The 19,613-nt window shown below is 41.9% G+C and overlaps 2 protein-coding genes across 4 annotated transcripts in view; both read left to right on the top strand.

The window, feature by feature from the left end:
- The window catches only part of zfand4 (zinc finger, AN1-type domain 4), a 32,477-nt gene extending 21,150 nt beyond the window's left edge, over positions 1–11,327 (top strand). The window contains exons 8-10 of the mRNA XM_036546741.1: positions 789–837; positions 7,780–7,897; positions 10,329–11,327. Of these exons, the coding sequence (XP_036402634.1) occupies positions 789–837; positions 7,780–7,897; positions 10,329–10,464 (303 nt within the window). The 3' untranslated portion in view covers positions 10,465–11,327. The remainder of the gene's footprint in view (positions 1–788; positions 838–7,779; positions 7,898–10,328) is intronic.
- Positions 11,328–16,443: 5,116 nt separating this feature from the next.
- Positions 16,444–19,613, top strand: part of march8 (membrane-associated ring finger (C3HC4) 8) — a 126,827-nt gene continuing 123,657 nt past the window's right edge. For 2 of the 3 annotated variants that reach the window (XM_036546218.1, XM_036546217.1), the window contains exon 1: positions 16,444–16,518. The gene's annotated coding sequence lies outside the window, so the exon portion shown is untranslated. Of the gene's footprint in view, positions 16,614–19,613 lie in introns of all 3 variants that reach the window. The other variant, XM_036546216.1, reaches the window with a different exon arrangement.

The raw sequence follows: 19,613 nt of genomic DNA, 5'->3' as shown, positions 1-19,613 counted from the left end.
AAGAAACTGAATCCAGGGGAGCAGAGGAGGTTGTAAGGACTGAGTCTAAATGCAGTCGAGCAGTGGCTTGAGTTGACAGCAGTACTGATATGCAGGACGCTTTGCGGTTATTAGTATGTGATTAACGTCGCAGGCCCTATGAATTTGTGCATTCTCTGTGCTTTGCATGTCATGAGTCCTGTAGCTTGGCTGGCTCTGCAGGACTGTGAAACCCTGATAAAATGTTTTGTTGGACAAACCGTAAATTTTCAAATGTGCTTTTTCGAAGCCTTTGGTCTGGTAGGCTTGTAGTCTGCATTGCATATCAAGCTAAGCTAGGGGTCCTGGGGTCTGATTTTTTCGCAGTCTTTTGAGTTTCTGTTCATTTGTATAGCTGACAGCTGACACTTGTAGCCCAAGTGACGTTTGTACCTTTTTTCATTATGCATTAATACAGATGTATTTACTGAAGTTATCCAGGTGCTTTGGTCAAGGGTATTACAACAACAGTGCCCCATGCAGCATTTGAACCTGCATCTCTATGGTAATAAGTCCAGTTCCCGAAGTAACATACTGCTTTAAAATTAAAGATCTAGTTATATAATTAAAAGGGAAGCTGTATGGCAAATTACCTTTAATTTGTCGAAGAATAGCACTAGGTGTCTTTTAAAATCCAGTTAAACCTTTTATACTTAAGTTCTCTGCATAAATAATACATTAAAGTTAAGTTTCATTGCCAAGTTCGAAGCAGTATTATACAGCGTAGTACTTTATTTTCTTCCATTTTGACAAAACTCCTCTTATTTCAGTCTGCAAATGGCTCAAATGGAGGCCCCTCCAGCTCAATAAGAAGAATGGGTGAGTGACTGCGGCCGTATTAACAAGCATCTTTATTCCAGAGCCCCAGAGGGCTGAAGCAACAGTAAAAAGCCTCCATCGTTTACACAGAACCAGAGGTGCTTTTATCGGCTGTGAAAATGAAGCCTCGCTCAGGCCCACGACTTCCTCGACAGTCAGGCACAATTTCCATGTGATCTGCTGAAGCCTGGTGTTTGGGGTGAGCTGTGGTTGACAGCACTGTGAAGCCAGTCACTTCCAGGTGGAGCCAGGGAGGCTCCTCTCATCTCTGAAAATCTCTCCAGCTACATTAATCGTCACATAACTCTGGGCTTGTTAAGTGCCCCTCCGCAGGAATGAAGCGGTACCACAATGAAGTGGTAGCTGAGCTTTGATTTCAAGCCCTTTTCTTAACCTTTCTTATCTTTATATCTTTATATATCTTAATCTTTCTTATCTATATTTATCTTATTTTTTCTCTTACTGCTTTCTTATCCTTAAACTTTAACTTCACCTTCAGCCTGTCATAATTTTTAGAGTTATTAAATAAAGTGTATTGTTTTTACATGTTTAAGAAAAACTGCATAAGAGGTGTAGAGAAAGTCTTGTGTGTTGTCTCAACATGCTATATCATAAGGTGGGCAAGCCCAGCCACGTAGGCCACTATTGTGGCCTGCACTGTTTCGTTCTTTTAATTACTCAATTGTTAAGGAAATTATTGAACCCTTCCCGCCCACTTCCCCACCCCTACCAGTCTGGGGAGGTTGTGACATGGTGTGTTTCTGTAACAAGATGACTGACGGTCTGCCTGTACAGAGAGATGAAAGTTTCAATAATTGGTCTCTAAACAATGTTAATACTTCTGTTGCTAACAGTACGAATGAACTCTCGAATGATCCATTCTTAGAATAGCCAGTGAAAAGTCATGCTTAGATTTTGCTAGAATTGTAGAACGGTTGTTGGTAGAAAGTGCTCCAAGTCTGTTGCTTGCTGTAAATGGTACTAAAGTACTGCTTTCTGTCTAACCCCTGAGGCCTTTGTATAAACACTCCTCTTACTCTGGCAGAGAGATGAGGCTTCTGCCCCTCCAGCTAAACTGAACACCAGCTAAGTTCTTTTCAGGTAATGCATAGGACTGACAGAACTACTTGGTCACATGGTCCTGCAGCCCTGCACTTGGCCCTGCCTCCAGTTTGAAAGCAGTGCCCTCCTTACAGGATGGAAAAGGCACAGTGCCACATCACATGGTCACTGTTTGGAAAATGGAAAAGCAGCTGTAGCCAGAAGTTTATGGTTGGGCCTGCCTACTGTTCCACTAGTGAGGAAAAAGAGACATTCAGAGTTGATAGAACTACAATTGAAGTCAGAAGTTCACATACACTTAGGTTGAAGTCATTTTTTAACCACTCCATAGATTTCATGTTAACAAACTATACTTTTGGCAAGTCGGTTAGGACATCTACTTTGTACATGATACAAGTAATTTTTCCAACAATTGTTTACAGACAGATTATTTCACTTATAATTCACTGTATCACAATTCCAGTGGGTCAGAAGTACACTAAGTTGACTGTGCCTTTAAACAACTTGGAAAATTCCAGAAAATGAATGCAATTGCACATGGGGACAAAGATCTTACTTTTTGGAGAAATGTACTCTGGTCTGATGAAACAAAAATTGAACTGTTTGGCTATAATGACCATCGTTACCTTTGGAGGAATAAGGGGGAGCCTTGTAAGCCGAAGAACACCATCCCAACCGTAAAGCACGGAGGTGGCAGCATCATGTTGTGGGGAGGTGCTTTGCTGCAGGAGGGACTGGTGCATTTCACAAAATAGATGGCATCATGAGGAAGGAAAATTGTATGGAAATATTGAGGCAACATCTCAAGACATCAGTCAGGAAGTTAAAGCTTGGTCACAAATGGGTCTTCCAAATGGACAGTGACCCCAAGCATACTTCCAAAGTTGTGGCAAAATGGCTTAAGGACAACAAAGTCAAGGTATTTGCCTTTTTCACCTTGCAGCCATATTGAAAATGAAAATGAGGCTTGGTTGGGTAAGCAAACAGTTCCCCCCAGTTATGTCAGTTAAAGATAACTTTAGATGAAGTAGAATATTGGCTTTATCGGTTGTTTTCCTGCTATCAGTTCAAAAGTGCACTCCTTGCCCACAGTTTATGTACCCTGTATGTGTTAGTCTGATGGTCTTTCTTGTTGAAATGTTGCCCATTCATATGTAAATCGTGTTGCTACTGTCATCGAGTGAGCTAACGTTACTTCGATCTCACACCTCACAGTCATCTGGGTAATGTTGCCTAGCTAGCTCTCTTAGCTCGTTAAACACGGCTTAAATATTAGCTAATTAAGTGTCCACCAGCTGGCTAACAGTTTGTGTAACCTGTATGTGTTAGTGTGATGTTAATTCGTATTGAAATCATAGGCGGAGTTTGACATTTGGGCTGGGGGGAGCAAACATTTTTAACTGATGTCAGTACACAGTACAACTATTGCGTGGCATGTTGCGTATATACATACAGTAACAGAAGACAATAGTGCCAAGCTTGCCATAAAGCCAAACAACACAGCGCATCAAATCAGTTTCTGACCACTTTGTATTATATCACACATAAGGCGTGCTTCCATTGGAACGGGGCTGGGGTAGTTTTACGGGGCCGGGGCCAGTGGCGCGTGTCTCCATTGGCCAGGGCCGGCCCGCAACGAGATTTTTTAGGAACCATTACGGGGCTGAGGCAAGACCCTGCCTTGGGGTAGCTACTTCGCGCAGCCCCAAAAAAAGTGCTAAGTGGGGCGTGGTGTTGACTCAACGCTGATTGGATATGCTGTAGGCGGGCGATGACGTTAACACAACAAGACGTTGAGAAGCGTCTATCTCACCAGAAGCGAGTAGCAGCGGTACAGCAACCGTCTCGGCTCCTTCCATGTTGATCTCATCGTTCTAGTTTGTTTTTCATGCCTACTCGGTGTTTTATGTTGATGTCGCATCGAAACTGTCGCAAAACGATTATGTTGCAATCAAAACTGTCAAAGAATGATTACGTCAATACCAAAGGCCAGTGGGTCCTACCGGGGTCTTTACTTTCCTAATGGAGACACAACGGCTGAAAGGACCGAGGAAGGGGTCCACCCTGTAAATGGCCCGGCCCCGTAAAACTACCCCAGCCCCGTTCCAATGGAAACACGCCTATAGACTTACGTAGGGTATTTGTCTTTCACACAATCAATTTGTTTATATTATACTGTTAGGCTTTCATTTTCCATCTACCCTTTTAAAACATTTAGTGTACACATGAGCTAATTTCGTGTTAAATTGAAAACTATGAAATATGCGTACTCATATCCAACCAATAGCGTGCACACACGCACACAATTGGGTTCGGCTATGACCGAATCACAGCCGTGCTGATATTCAGTATAACAGCACAGCCTCGAGTGTGATGTTGCTTTTATGCAACAGTTCTACAAACAAGGCTGTTTATCAAGTAACGATAATTTGAGACAACAAATTATGTTTTTGTCATTTATTCTGCTCCGCCGACAAAAATAGTTCCTTCATGATTACATTTACATGTGTTGTCAAGCAACACATAAATGGTTTCTGGACTGCAGGTTAGTTAGCTAGCTAGCTAGCTTCCTGCTTTTTATCATACACGAAAAGGCTAGCTAGCTACTTTACATACCCAGCAGGGTCGCAGGCTACTTTTTATCGTACATATAAAGGTTAGCTTCACAGTAGGCAAACAAGCCACTTTTAATCAGCCCACTACAGGCTAGCGAGCTACTTTTTAGCAAACATGGACGGGCTAGATATACGGTAGGATTGCTAGCTAGCCATTGTTTATCATACCCAACTGCAGGCTAGCTAGGAATATTTTTTTAAATGCTTCTCACGGCAAATATTGATATATGTGATTAGTTTAATTAATCACAAAGCATGTAATTAATTAGGTTAATTTTGGACATATTTTAGACTCATTGTAGTGACATATTTCAGCTGCTGGGGGGGGGGGGGGGGGGGGCAATGGGGGCAAATATATTTGGCTAAGGTGTATGTAAACTTCCGACTTCAACTGTAGCTCCAGTAGCACCTCACTCAGGCCTACAGGGTCATGACTGGAACAGAGCATTGACCCTGGGTCAGTACAACAGCAAACACTACTGTTCTGTACTGTACCCTGTCAGCTAGAAGATGATGCATTGACACTGCACCAGAAGAGCAGAAATTTAATATTTAAAAAGAGTTCAAGAAGCAAATGCTTTAAATATTAAAAGCTATCAAAAGCAGAGCCCCAGCAGGATTCAGAGAGAAGAAAACAACACAAACCTCACACCCACAAGGGAGTGTTGTGTGTCAGTGCAGCGTAGAGCTGAATGGACTGGCCTTACACCCAGAGGGTTAAAGATATGAATCCCAAACTGCAGTAACACCCGTTATCAAGCTAACATAGCGTGAAATGGTCACAGGTTTGAATTCCAAACTGCAGGAAACATTCAGACATCCAGTGTAAACTGTAATCTGTGAAATAGTTCATGGAGAAAGGTGCCTGTTAATCTAGTTTACGCGCTGTTAACACGCACTTTATTTAACATAGGACTGCTGATTGGTGACTTGTATAACATCTGTGTATGACTTTATTTTCCATCAACCTCTATTTTCCCTCAGTGATTCTGTGCCAGCTCTGAAATGATTACAGCCCTCTTGGATACCCTAACTGTTCTCATACTGTTCCTGTAAATGTTTAGGGAGCATTTCTCTCAAAATATAAATATTGACTTTGCCTCTGAGAGTCCAGATGACGGAACTTCACTGTCCCTTACAGCATTGCCTTGGCTAGCTGCTTAACTGAATGTTTTTGTCCCCCCACCCCCAGGAAGAAAGTAATGTGCTATCATACATTGCAAAAATGTATAAAGCATGCCATTGGTCTGACTTATTGGTGTGTGGCATGAGGGTGAAACATCCTCTCAATGTGGAGCGTGGTGGAAAATAGGTGCGAGGTTCAGGGGTGAGTTGCACAGTTTTGAGGTAAGGCCTATAAGTAGTGAATGCAACGATAAGGATCAGCAATACCTCTGTGCTAGATAACCATTCTTTACCACGCCAGACATACAAGGGCAGGGAGGGTGGAGATGGCCATTGTGAATCTGCTTTCAGTTTGTGCTGGGAAAGTGAAATAAATGGAACACTTAGGTGGTTGTCGATGCCACCTCTTTTTTCACAATAAAAGGCAAACAAACCATGTTTGGTTTAGTTTGTATTTAACAGTCTGTGAGAAACAAATATACATTATTGGCTCAAGGTTCCATTTTACCACAACACTGCCTCCTCATGTGGTCATGCTTGTGTTTGACTATCTGTGCATAAGCAATGCTAATTTACATGTGCGGACAGTCATGTTTTGGGATGGCTCACGGTGGCTTTGCCTCTTTTTAGTCTTTTTAAGTTTGGTTGAAAAGCAAAAACTGAAAGTGCCATCTGTAAGGCTGCTGGAGAGTTAGCTTCACACAGAGGCTCAGGTGCTCCACAAGTCACACCCCTTGATTGGCTCAGTGGTTGAGGGGACCTGCTAACAGCCAATCTAGATTCCACTCACAGAGTCAAGAGAGTTGGCTCCTGGATACATGTGTTCCCACAACAGGTTTGCATGGTGGCTTTTCTTGAGTTAAATCTCTGATTCCCTGTACATGGCTCTGAGCATACTGGCCTTAAAGGCAAACAGATTATATGCACTGGTGTTGATCTGTTTGATTTTTTTAAAATTATTTCTGAATCTGCAAGGATTAAATCCAGCGTTTATCGGGCACTTGACTGACACCGTGCTATGTGTGATGACATTTCTCTTTCTGTGTCGATTACGTAATGAGCGTGCCTGTGGGTTGATCTCTTTTAGGAATGTTTTGGGTGAAAGCAGAACAGAGCAGGAGGCTTGGAAGACAAGACGCTTCAGCAGAAGTGCTCTGGCTTGGTTTGAGCTGTGTTCTGATTGGTTCTCTCATGGACACTTTACTGTTTTCTTTGATCTTATGACATAAATGTAACACAGTTAGCAGGATGTTGAGACAGGACTTCTGGCAGAAGGGGACAGGATCTAATTTAATAGACAGATTCAGTTTGGATTCCTCCTACCATGCGCTGCAAAGCGCTGCACTACTAGAAGCTGGAAAAACACAACAGGGTGGCAATCTGCAGATTTGAGGCGAAGCTGAAGTACAAAGGTGTGCCATTTGCATTTGGTTAGCACATGGATGTTGGGTATCTGCTGTTGCAATGCTTATATACAGTCTCAGATTTGTGCCTGCAAAGTCATTACCTAAATTTTGGTTAATTAATTGCTGTGCACCACTCAGTAGGGCATTATTTCTGATCATCTGGCCATACCCACCTCCAGTCTTTCCAAGACTGTAAGGACATTGGTTTTTTGTTTTACGACAAGATACATATGATAATACTCATGGTTTGCTGGGTCATGTCACTGAGATCTAAGCTAACTATTTATATGTATTTGTATTACTTGTCAGTAAGGTAGTGAGTGATACGTCGCAGTCAAGTTGATTTTCAGGTTTGGTGTTGGCGAGCACGCTAACAGTATTAGGATGAAAGTTACAGTGATCCTGCTAGCTAGCCCGAGTGCTTGGGGTCCATCAATAAGAAGATAATAATGCTATAATCTGGCGAGAAGAGTGTGCCACTGGCTAAATAGATTAAATACACGTGTTGGTGGTTGCAGACACTATACATGATGAACGACAGGACATGGTACATGATGATCAAAATGAGAACTGCAGCATTTATAAAAGCTGTTCCAGCAAAAAATAAAAATTGGTGACACTCGAACCAGATTACTTAAATAAATAAATAAATAGTGATAAAAATAAATACATAAGTAAAAATACAAAATGGAAAAGCAAGGAGCAGAGGTGACACTGCTTGTCTGTTTCCTCAGGCACTCCGACTTACCTTCTTCCACTCGTGAAGACTCCTGTTTTTCCAAAGAAGAAGAGCTCCAAGCACTGCTTCTTGTGTGGGAAGAAGACTGGCCTGGCTACAAGCTTTGAGTGCAGGTAAAGCTTTATAAAAGAAGACCAGTCAGCCTGGTTACAAGCTTTGAGTGCTGGTAACACTTTATAAAAGGACAACCTGTGAAACTGTTAGCTATGCAAGTTGCTTTGGATAAGAGCATCCATTAAGCAAAAGGTAAGAATCTGAAGGTTAAAAACCAGCAGTAGAGTCTGGGACCACAGGTTGGAATTGGATTACAAAAAGCCCATGTGCCGGTCCAAGTATAACCACTCGCTCCGATTACAGCCCGGATCATTTTGTCTTTTACTTTGTTCTAATTTTTGTGCAGGCAAAGTAAGGCGAATAATTTTTGTGGAACCTTATCATTTGATCTCAGTATGTTTAGTCAGACTGCATTAAGCGGACACACCATTGAGCTGGCACACGCCGTAACCAGCAGCACACATCTGCATTCTGGCAGTGCTTGCACTGCCCCGTTACTCCAAAAGGTGCCATTATTGTGGGAGGAGTTTTCTGCTCTTCATCTTTGTCTGATCTGTTCTCCACCCCTGTTGGGGGGGATCTGAGTGTGATGCAATGGTGTGAAATGGGGAACCTTCAGCTGTTGGGTGCTCCCACTGTGCTCATTGGCTTGCCTCGCAGACCGTAGCCTTGCCAAATTCCTGCATGGCTCTGCCTGCCTGCAGCTTTTTCATGCCGGAATTGCCTGTCTGAGAGCAGCCGTCCCGAGCCAGTTCCAGAGCACACTGGCCACTGCTGCTGTAGTGTGATCTGTTCCCACATTGCTCCAAATCTTGATGGCTGTTGACCCATGGCAGTGTCAGCACATTGAAGTGAATTGTTAATAGCTGGGCTTGTGGGTTTTTTGGCAGCGGCTCAGCACAGCGGTAAGAAGCAGGGCTTGTACCATGAAGGTTGCCATTTCAGTTCCCAGGTGAAATTTCGCCAGGTGAAATTTTCGCTCGAGTTGAACATTTTTTAACTCGAGCGTGAACCGAACCGTTGCGAACGCACATTTCACCCATTCCGCGTCGCTCACAGTTTCACCACGATTAACTCCGCCCACTCACCTCCTGCACTTGACTTTTTATGCATTCAGCCGGGCTTCAAAAGCAGATTGTCTGTAGTTTGTGTGCTTGTGAAAGCTACATGAGATTGTTTAATTAACAAGGATGGCATTTATCAATTTAAATTACGTTAAATGCTCATGACACATCACAGCTTTTGTGAGGTCTGTGTTCTAAACGTTATTGTTCATTGCACTCAACCTAACCTAAAAGTTGATTCTCAGTAATTTAACTAAAATCAATTTAACTAAATTTAGCTCCGTTTTGTAATTTGAATTTTGTAACACAAGAAAGCTATAATGTGAAACATTTAAGAGAAAGCTTTGGGATTACTTGCCACTTAATTATTCAAACTGCCATCCTTGTCAATTAAACAATCTCATGCTGTCGCTTTCGCAATAGCACACAAATTTCAGACAATCTGCGCTGAGCATATTCATTTATTCTAATTACACGATTGGTGTTATTTTGTGAAGTATTTGTTTTAAGTAATTGTTGAAAGTAATGATGGGTTTAAAGGTAGGGTTTCCGCTTCCCCTGTTTCCAGCTCACCAGCCGCCACTGTGTAAGACTAATAGTTGTACGTTTACAAAATTACACTGCCAAACAGCATACTGGGTACAACTCGCTAGCTAGCCAGGTAGCATAACAGTCTGTTAACAGCTGGGAGAGGATCCGTCACTACGGTAGATAAAGAACTGAAAACACAGATGGAGGATGAAGAAAGTGAGACCGGAGTTGGAATGTTTTATTTGTTAAATGGAGAACCAAGGGAATTGTGACTGACAGCCATTTTAATACTTGAGTACCTTGGCTTGAAGGATAACATAATGTGAATTAATAGTAAGCTTGTTTCTTACTTGTGCAGTAGAACATTTGAGAAATATCTCTGAATACTTTAACACTTTGAGTATTTTAGGTCAGTTTATAATGTTTGTAACTATCTTGAAATATTTTGTTTTGAAAAGGAAGCAATGTTAAAGTTGTTAGCATATCCGGTTTTTTAAGTTCTGTTTTTACTACTTGTAGTTTGCACAATAAAAATTGTTTACATCCTGCAACTGTTTCATGCATTCTGATTCTGTCATATATTGTATCATTTTGTGGGGCCAAGAAAACCGTATAGTAATCAAAGCCTTCATTATATACATGATGAAAAATGTTTTTATATTCTATGTACTCCTGACAATAGAATAAGCCACAAACCTATATAAAGGACCTATATAAAGGATATACTGTGAAACCGCCAGAATCTTAAAAAATACCGTGATAAAAATTTTGGTCATACCGCCAGCACTAGGCCTACAGTAATGGTCTCTTGGGGCTGTGCAGTTCATATGCACCTCCCGCAGCTGTTTCAGAGGCAGCCAATAGGCTCGCTGACTGCCTCCCTCTCCCTTCCCAGGTGCGGCAACAACTTCTGTGCCTCTCACCGCTATGCAGAGACCCATGCCTGCTCGTACGACTACAAAGGTGCCGGCCGCCGCTTCCTGCAGGAGACCAACCCCATCATCACCGCGCCAAAGCTGCCCAAGATCTGAGGAGCTCTGACCAGAGATCATACACTTTCTCCAGCCCTGCACCTCCCCCTCCCGGCTGGAGGGGGGCAGGTGTACGAAACGAGAATGCAAATCGAGCGCCCCCTCTAACCCCGTCCCCCTCCCCCCAACCTCGAGCCCCTATCCAAACAATGTGAAAACCTAAATGAAAAACCCCAGCATGTACATAGCTAGTGTTTGAAAAGACGCCTGCAAGGAGATGGGAGGGGCTTTAACCGGACGAATGCATGTAATGCAGTCTATATTTCCGTTTGTCGGTTTGATTGTGTTTGTCTGTTTTCTCATTTAAAAAACTATAGATCTGAAGATCATGAGACAAGTCTTTAAGAGATGCACTTTAATAACTAGTAATATATTTATCAACATTTGACTGTTTGATGGGGGGTGAGGGCGGGGCTGAAGCTGTCCTGTTTGTCTTTGTACTGAAGTGTTTTTTTATGTGGACGGTCGTAATGTTTATTATTCCGCCCCTCGCCGTCCCTTCCCCCGCTCACTCCCGGCACATGAATCCAGCGTCACTGTCAGAAGAGAGCCTCCTATTCCAAGGGCAAATAACTGGGGGCTCTGCTTTGTCATGATTCAGCAATCTGTGTTTTTAAGTCAATCCCATATCACCTTCATAAGACAAGATGCAATGTAATATTTATATGTATGAATAACAGCTCTATATATGGCTGTCGACAATATCTTGGGGTGACCACTTGGAGGGGGGAGGGTGGTTTGGAAAACTTCTTGGTTGCCATAAAAATGACACTTTTGTAATGCCACAGTGTTTGTTTTTTTTAAATCAATTACACAGTACAATTAGCTGTTTTTCTAAACATTTTCAGTGCTGTTTAATGAGGCCTGGGATTCTAATAAAATTGTTTCTGTGATTTAATAACCTATTGATTAATTTCAGCTATTAGTCACACTTTGAGAATGACCATAAGAGGCAACTTCAGCTTCAGAATAAAAAAAAAATTTACATTTATTATGTGACTTTGTGGCGGTCCAATGGCCTTAATGACCTCAGTGGAAAATATAATTTTATAGTTGCATGTTGCAACAGCTTCAAATGCGGACTTTAGCCTTTGCCCATTTCATATCATGAGTCATCATTCACGTCTGTTGTAATATCATCATCATTTGGATTCCTGAGGTTTGTTCTGCGCCCAGTCTATTCAGACAAATGCCAGGGGTTGGTTTCATAATGGCTCTGACATCTATCTCTGACAGTGTATGTCAGATGTCGTTCAGATGTTTTATGTTAACTATCTCCTAATAGGGGTTTCATCACTTTATGTGTACTTTATGGCATTGCCTACTTGCTCATTCAGAATCTAATCTTTATAGGTCTAGAACAACAACAAAAGCAAAAAAGCACAAAGAGAAATGGCCATCATGTTTGCAATGTAAAAAATGCAATATAAAGGGAAATAGAACTGATTATGCAACCCCTTCTTGGCTGCGGACAATAAAGCAGTTCAGGCTTTTGTCCTCTGGTTAATGACGTTGTGTCTCACAGTAGATGATTGGCTCTTTCTGCGCAGAGAGAGTTCTCGTTAGTTGCACTGCGACTACTGTGGGCTGGCTTGGCAGAATACTTTAACAAAGCTTTGGAGGCTAAAGAGGTCGTTAGCTTTAATGGCCTCCTCAGGATGCTTCCCTCCCTTTTAGAGCTCAGCTAAAGAATGTAAGGCTGCCAATGATCACTGGAGGATCCTAACATTAGCAAGGAAATGAACATAACATGGGAGTTTTGGGAGTCCTTCACTGCCCACCAGTTACCGATGGCCCTCCTCTGTTAACCAATCTTTACTCTGTGGATATTGAGGTGGTTGTAAATTGCAGCTGGATTTGGGATGCATGTTGTTTCATAAAATCTTTGGTCAAATGTCCTGCTGACCTCCACGACTTGGCATCATGCAGGGCATGTCTAAAACGAAGCCCACTTGAGTGCAGCTGTTTACCTGTGCTTGTCAGCCTCCTTATAATGAAGGCAGATTACTCTGGAGAATGTACAATATTCAGCTAGATTTGCTTGTGCGAAGATGGGAAAAGGCAGCTGCTGAAATATTTCTTCTTGGGGCTGCAACACTGGGCCAAAGAATCTGCTGGTGGTGCTACGTCAGCCTAGTGCCAGATGGCTGTAGGATGGCGTCTCAGCACTGTAACACGAGCCAGCCGGCTTAATGATCCTCTCCCTGCAGGCCAAAGAGCAGAGAGGATGCTCTGCATAAATGAAGTGCCTGCATATTATGGATTTCCAAGCTCTCCGCACTTCACCTCTCACATCGGCAGAAGTTCCAGGTCTTCTCTGTCACAGGCCATATTCTGAGTCTTTGTTTATGTAAGCTTGTAAAAAAAAGTTTGAGAAATCCGATGTCATCTTGTGGTATGGATAGCTCACCAAATACGTTGTTCTCCGAAGCCAGTGTGTCCATTTCTTTGCCGGCTTCTGAAGAGTAATGATGCTGCTGTCAGCAAGACCCTTTAGTTCATTGACAGCTGGAACAACTATTTTCTCAAGGGAAGGTTTGTTGCTCTGAAGTGCAACACAAGTAGCCTTATTTGTGAGTTACACAGCCGGCTGGTTGAGAGGGTGTTTTAAATGGGTATTGCTTTTTTTGTCTCCACCGGCAGAGGCAGGTAGCATGGCCTGGAGTTCTCGTGCTCAATTGTGCTGCGGTACCACCTTGTTCACAGGGAGGTCTGCTGCCTGGTGTTTTTTGGGAATCTCCCCTGGAGCCAGTCCATGATGGTCCACTGCCCTAAAGGGAGTTCCTCTCTGCAGAAGTGCATCCATTCAGAGCCAACTAAAACAATTTTTATTGCTTGGTGTACCACATTCCTCTCCCTGCTGCATAAAAAGGGCGTGGTGAGGCAGTGTCTCATAGGAAGACGTGACTCCTCTGCATGTTTAATAGTATGTCGTAAAACTGAATAATAGAATTTGGGAATAGAATTTGATTTTTTTTACAATTTGCCTTACTACTGAGTACTTGGTAAGTATTGCACATCCAAATGAACACTTTCTCTAAAGAAATGCTGTTTTACAATTACTGCCTGTAAAGGGTCCTTTTAATAAAGCATATTTCAGACATCCTCACCATAGCTCGCTAGGAAGCTGCTTTGTCAGAAAAGCTTGTTTAAACTGGTAAAGAAATGGGAGTGTGACATGTCTGCTTTCTCCTCTCTTCAGTGTTTTCATCTATGTATTGTGTAAAAGTGTCCTAAAGCAGCGTTTCTCAAACCTCTCCTGGCGGCCCACTGTCCTTCGTAATTTCTGTCTATCCTTGCTGCTTGATTAAATCAGGTGTGCTCAGCTAATCAAAAGTGCCACTGATGAGTTCAGTCAGGTAGGTAAAGGAAGGATAGACAGAAGATATGCAGGACAGTGGGCAGCCAGGAGTAGGATTGAGAAACACTGTCCTAAAGGAAACTGTCATTAGGGTCTCCTGTACAAATTTAAGTATTTAAATTCACAGCGGCAAAGGTGTGTTGCTCTTAACTCAGTGAAATAGACATTAACTTCGACCAAAAAAATCATCCAGATTATCTGTCCTGCTTGTCCAGTAATCTGTGAGGAATTTCCTGCCTTCAGCCACTTTGTGCTCAGGGAGATCACAGGTTCAGAGTGGTCCTTCCTGCAGTTGTTCTGTAACGGGCCGGGGGCCAAGGGGGCCTGCGTGCTAGAGGAAAACCAAAGCGATTCATGGGGTTTATCAGCCAGTTGGAGTTGCAGGGTGTAGAGTCGGAGGGCTCTGCGGGTTTCACGTTTGCTCAGAGCTGGGAAATGCACCTTGAGGGCAGCCAATAGCCTGGCTCGACTCTGTCACAAAGGATATTGATTCAGTGTCTCGCCACACCGCCCGCTCGGAGATCCAGTACGAGTTGTCGAAAATATGGACGCTGACAATTGTCATAACAAGCCCTTTGTACAGAGCATTTCCTTTGTGTGGGAAAATTTGAGTGACAGTTAACACAGGCCTTGCATGTCATGTCATGTTTCATAAACCTGATTCAAGCAGCTGCCATGTTGCTTCTCCTGGAAGCAGCATGACTGTTTACAACCGGCGAATTTAGAATAAAAGTTTAACTTGGAAACGGAATATCGTTCTCCCTGATGACGTATTATGAGCGCGCCACTTTTACTGACTGGATCGTTATAAAAAACACGCAAGAACTATGAGCTTGAATGTAACCCTTAAAAACATGCAACCGCTCCCCGGAAAAAGAAAAAAAACGGACAGTAGATCGTTTTTTGGAGTAAAGACTAAGTATGGTAGATGATAGTGATAGGCGTGTGTGGATTTATTTCGCGAGCAGTTTCACGTTAGTCATCTTTTGAATAATTTGGCGATAGCGATTGTACCCTAGGCTATTAGTTAGCTAGTTTCTGTACTGTTCAAACTACTGTACGTTAAGTAAAATTTTGATTTCAGGAATTCATGTTAAACGACGACCGCAGGCTCAGTAGACCCATTAAACAGGTTTTTATTTTCGAAGATAACTCAGGGCTCCCGCTCGTTGACATAGCAGATTAACTGGGACGACACAGCTAGCTACAACAGTCGTTTAAAAAGCACTGGTCTTTAAAAAAAAAAAAAAAAAAAAAACATTGAGTTCACGAGGTAACCGCCTTTGTAAATCAAGGACGTAGGAAGTATTCTGGCCTACTCGCCGCCTGCTATTTTCGGTATAGTATTCTCTGTAGCCTATTACTGAACAGTATTCTGTTTGAATATGCTGCTTCTGCTGTGATCACATGACATGCCATCATTACATCAAAGTGTGACATTTGGTTATGTGGATTAGTGTCATACACTTTCCATCTCCACGATGAAAATAACTCTCATATATAGGCCTAATGAGACATCCTAATGTTGGGTGATACACCTTCATGTTGGGCAAACTCTGCCCCAGATGTGCATCTCCTATCTCCTATGTCCAGATGAGCTTAGTAGTAACAGAGGTGTGCAGCTCTTCTTGAAAGCACTTAAGCGGTGTTTACACGTGCGTACCTTCTTATTTTAAGCCATCCTGATACTGTTTTATTCTTCAGTCAAGATAGGCCTATATACTCCTTTAAGGACTAGGATTACGTATACAGACATAAAATTCATAGCAAGTTGTGTTTGTGTGTGTGTGTCAATATCAAACTCCTATGCCCTTGTCTACCACATTGCCAGGTAGGGGCACCATGTGAATTACGGGTATTTCACACACTTTACGCACATTTCGTTCACATTTACGGTCGTTATTCTACAACGGTTGCTTAAGCAACCAGTTTAATTTGCATGTTGAGCAAAAATGCTAAGAGAATTTGCGTTTGAAAGACAAGCGATGACATGAGGCCGCCGTTTCCGCGGTCGCTTTGTATGGATCATTGCTCTTGGTATGAAAGGTGCCCACACGACTGACTGGGCACTGATTCTCCACTGTATAAGCGTGGAGAGCGAGAGAGGAAAAGACAGTGAATAACTTATCCACAATAAAGCCATTACCTACAGTATTTCAGAGAAACAGAACTCTGCATTCTTGTCTCCTGTAGATACACACTTTATTATATGTTCTGACCGCCCGCGTACACACGAACATAATCTACGTCATCTTTTGTATGAGTAGAATTACATTCATAACATATCCTCTGAAAATGCAATGAAATGGCACAAGTGTCTTTTGATGTACCTGCCATTGCATATTATTACTATTATTATTATTATTATTATTATTATTATTATATGCATTTTGCGAAAATTCTTATCTGGGAATTGTTGTTCTATCTATTGTATAGATTGAATGAACATCGACTCTGGAATTCTTATCATCATCATTCATAAACAAGCATTTTCCACACCTGGATTCTCATAAGCTCTCGTACAAGCGGTACAAGCGGCCCTCTGTGAGCGGATATACCAGCGCGCATGCCCAAATTTATGCTCAGTATTCTTCTGTCTTTTCTCACTAACGCGGAAGTCAGTGACGCACACAATCAGATGGGGACTATGAAATAAACAAAACATCGCCATTGAGTCTGGAAAAAATTGAGGGGTGAGTGAATTTATCTTCTTGTATGTGTCGCATGCATGACAGTGGATAATATGCCTATTTGAGGACTGGGCCAACGCCGCGAGATTCAAGGAAACGTAAGTTGTTTGAATCAAACGTTTTGCTAATGAAATTCACCCTGCAACAGACATTTTATTTGTCTCTTAATTCATCAGGCTTATGGAAAAAAATCAACTGGCTTGTTTGTAAAGATGTCTCGTATTATCACCGACGGGAAAATGTGTAACTGTTAAATCAAAACGACATAACAGTTTTCTCAAACATTTAAATTGGAACGTTTTGTGTGTTTTCTTAACACTCTGCCACTCCTAGCTTGCTGAAAACCATAGCTAGCTGCATGGTAGCATGCTACAAGGCGAGGTAAGAAAGGGCACTAAGTTTTTAAGCCATATGTTATTCTTCAGAGATTAAGTTATCGATATCAATCTACATGTTTATGTTCGATTTGTGATTTGCTTAAAATTGATGCAACGTCGTTACCATGACGAAATTGCAAGTTTTCGTTTTTCTTAACGGACAAGGGCAGACACTGTAGCTTAAAAATACGTATTGTCTAATCGTGCAGTGTATTGTTATAGCATGATATTTTTTGAAAAGGTATGAAATTGCACCAGGCTGTTAGATTGCTGGGCTATTATGCGACACGTCGGCTACCTTGGCTATACGGGAAGTTTGCGAACAATAGGTCTATGGCGATTTAAGTAATAGCTGACTGGTAAGTCTCATCCGTTTTCGTTTGTATTAATTTAGAAAACATCCAGACAAGATTTGCCTTTGCCATACATTTCCTCCTAGCCACACAGTCAGTGCTGTGTATTGGCTGTAGTATATTAACAATACAACATGCCTTTCTCTTACGGTAGCCTACGTACAAAGTCCGTGCGTGTCATTTTATCAAAAGCAATTCTACAATTATACTCCAGTCTTTATGTACATGTCCAGTGTGTTTTAAAATGTCTATTTGAAATCCGTGTCCTCTCTCCCCTCATCGAAGTCGACACACGGATTAATGCTACTACAGCGAAGCTTATTAGCTTTTCATGGTTGACTATTTGGGTCGCAGGGGCCGTTGGTGCTCTAAAAAAAAAAGATAGGGTCCTCTTAATGCTGTAGCCTTTGGATGTGCATGTGTTTTGTGGCAGGCAACAGTGGCATTGCGTTCTCGTATAACAGCTTTATTGATCTTCTTGGCCGGTGCGGCCATGCATGGGTCTCACTAAGAAGAATAATTCAGCACGTTTGAATAGCTGAATGAACATGCACCATTCTACTCGCTGTTGCGCAGAGTGACCGAGACGCGCGTTTCAGCGCAAGTACTCTTTGGTGAACATCTCAAGTCATTTTGCAACATATGAGGGAGCTGTGATTTCATGTCGCGCTCTCTCACATTCAAGTCTGTGAACTCTCCTTGTTCATCTCTTGTCACGTTACCTTTTTGACTTCGTGTAACTTATTTTGTGTCTGCAGTATTCGCAGAAGTCGCCCCCTCTTACATAAGGCATCTTGACTTATCTTTGCATCTGTTCCTTCTTATTGATTATTGTCATGCTCCGTTTTGGTCATCTTCAACTTGTATTACCTATTTTTATTGATAGCTATTGTTCATAAAGATAATAATAATGAGTAAAACATACTGTGTTTATTAAGTGCTTTTCATATTATACCCCCTTCTTGCTGCACCATTGCTCTCTTCTGTGTAATGGCTTCCTGTTATTGACCCATTTACCTAAAAATACATTTTCTAGATTTCTACCATTTTTACAATCCTTTTACGATTCATCTTCAGCGCGCTACCCTTAAAACCTTGAACACGTAGTGTGATTTCTGAAATTCCGTCACAGTACAAGAGTGGACTACTGCTGAATCGGGGATGGCCCTCCTCACAATTTGAAATCTGATAGTTGTATGTGTGTGTTACCGTTCAGGACATTTAGGGTTAGGGGTAGTAGAGTTAAATGTTTGAAATTGAAAGTCTGTAGGTGTTCACAAGGGCATTTTTCTAAATCCCATCCACCTGCAAAACCTTGATTTCAGCACATGCATGCCAAATTAAAAAGCAAAAATTGTAGCAGCATTTGTTTAATGGTAATGGCTATTACAATAGGGCTAAAAATGTGTGTTTGAGACTATTATTGGTGTTAAAATTCTCATGTGCTTTTGAAACGCCTAGATAACAGCTGGATTTCACCTGAAACACTAGTCTGTCAGTTGTGCAGCCAGTATCAAAGCACAACTACGGTGCACAATTTGATTGTTATACCGTTTAAACAGAGCCTGAATTGTGTGACTTGTAAGACGCTACTAGGTCAGTTCATGGGAACTGATACCATCCTGATCATATTTATGGACAGTAGATTTAAAGTCATAGTTAAGATACCTCATTGAAAACTGCTGAGCTGGAGGACTAGCCTCAAATAATATATGTAATGTAATGCTTTTATATATTACTGATAATTTAACAAAATTAAAAATGGTGCTTTTTAAAATAACTGTTACCGCTGTAAAAGAATTATGTCTCTTTTGTAATTCATTTTTGAGCAATCACTAAAGCAGTGAGACACCTGGTTTCAAGGAAGCTTGAAATGAAGGGTTTTCACTTTCCAACAGGTAGACCCAACACTGCAGAAGATTTGTGAGGTAGATGCCTCACAGGAGGGATGATCACTCATCACATGTCTGGACTGTTTGATTAATGACCGCACTCCTTTTGTGGTGACCCTGGCAATAGTTTCAGCCAGCGGCGAATGCATGGAGTTTCACTCAGATTCAGCTCGACATCGATAGTCCATCGCTGTGATTGTTAAGCATTCCTGGAAATGACACATCCTTTCTTTTTTTCCTGTCAGCTTTGGGTGAATGCCAGTGTAGCTAGCTGACCCTCTTATTGCTCTGACTAGCAGATTTATTGTGTCAGTAGATGGAGCATGTGAAGTATTCATGGGAGACAGGAAGTACTGAGCACAATAAATATCTAAAAAATTATTCAGGGGCTTCATGAAGCAGGTACCCTAAGAATGGTTAAAGGCGTGTAGCTCAGACTTTGTGTGCCATATGTAACAGTAGACTGTGTTGTCAGG

This window comes from Megalops cyprinoides, chromosome 15 (genome assembly GCF_013368585.1).
Source record: "Megalops cyprinoides isolate fMegCyp1 chromosome 15, fMegCyp1.pri, whole genome shotgun sequence".
Taxonomy (NCBI): domain Eukaryota; kingdom Metazoa; phylum Chordata; class Actinopteri; order Elopiformes; family Megalopidae; genus Megalops; species Megalops cyprinoides.
The sequence above is the reverse complement of the archived record's forward strand: the minus strand, read 5'-3'. Positions and strand labels throughout refer to the sequence as shown.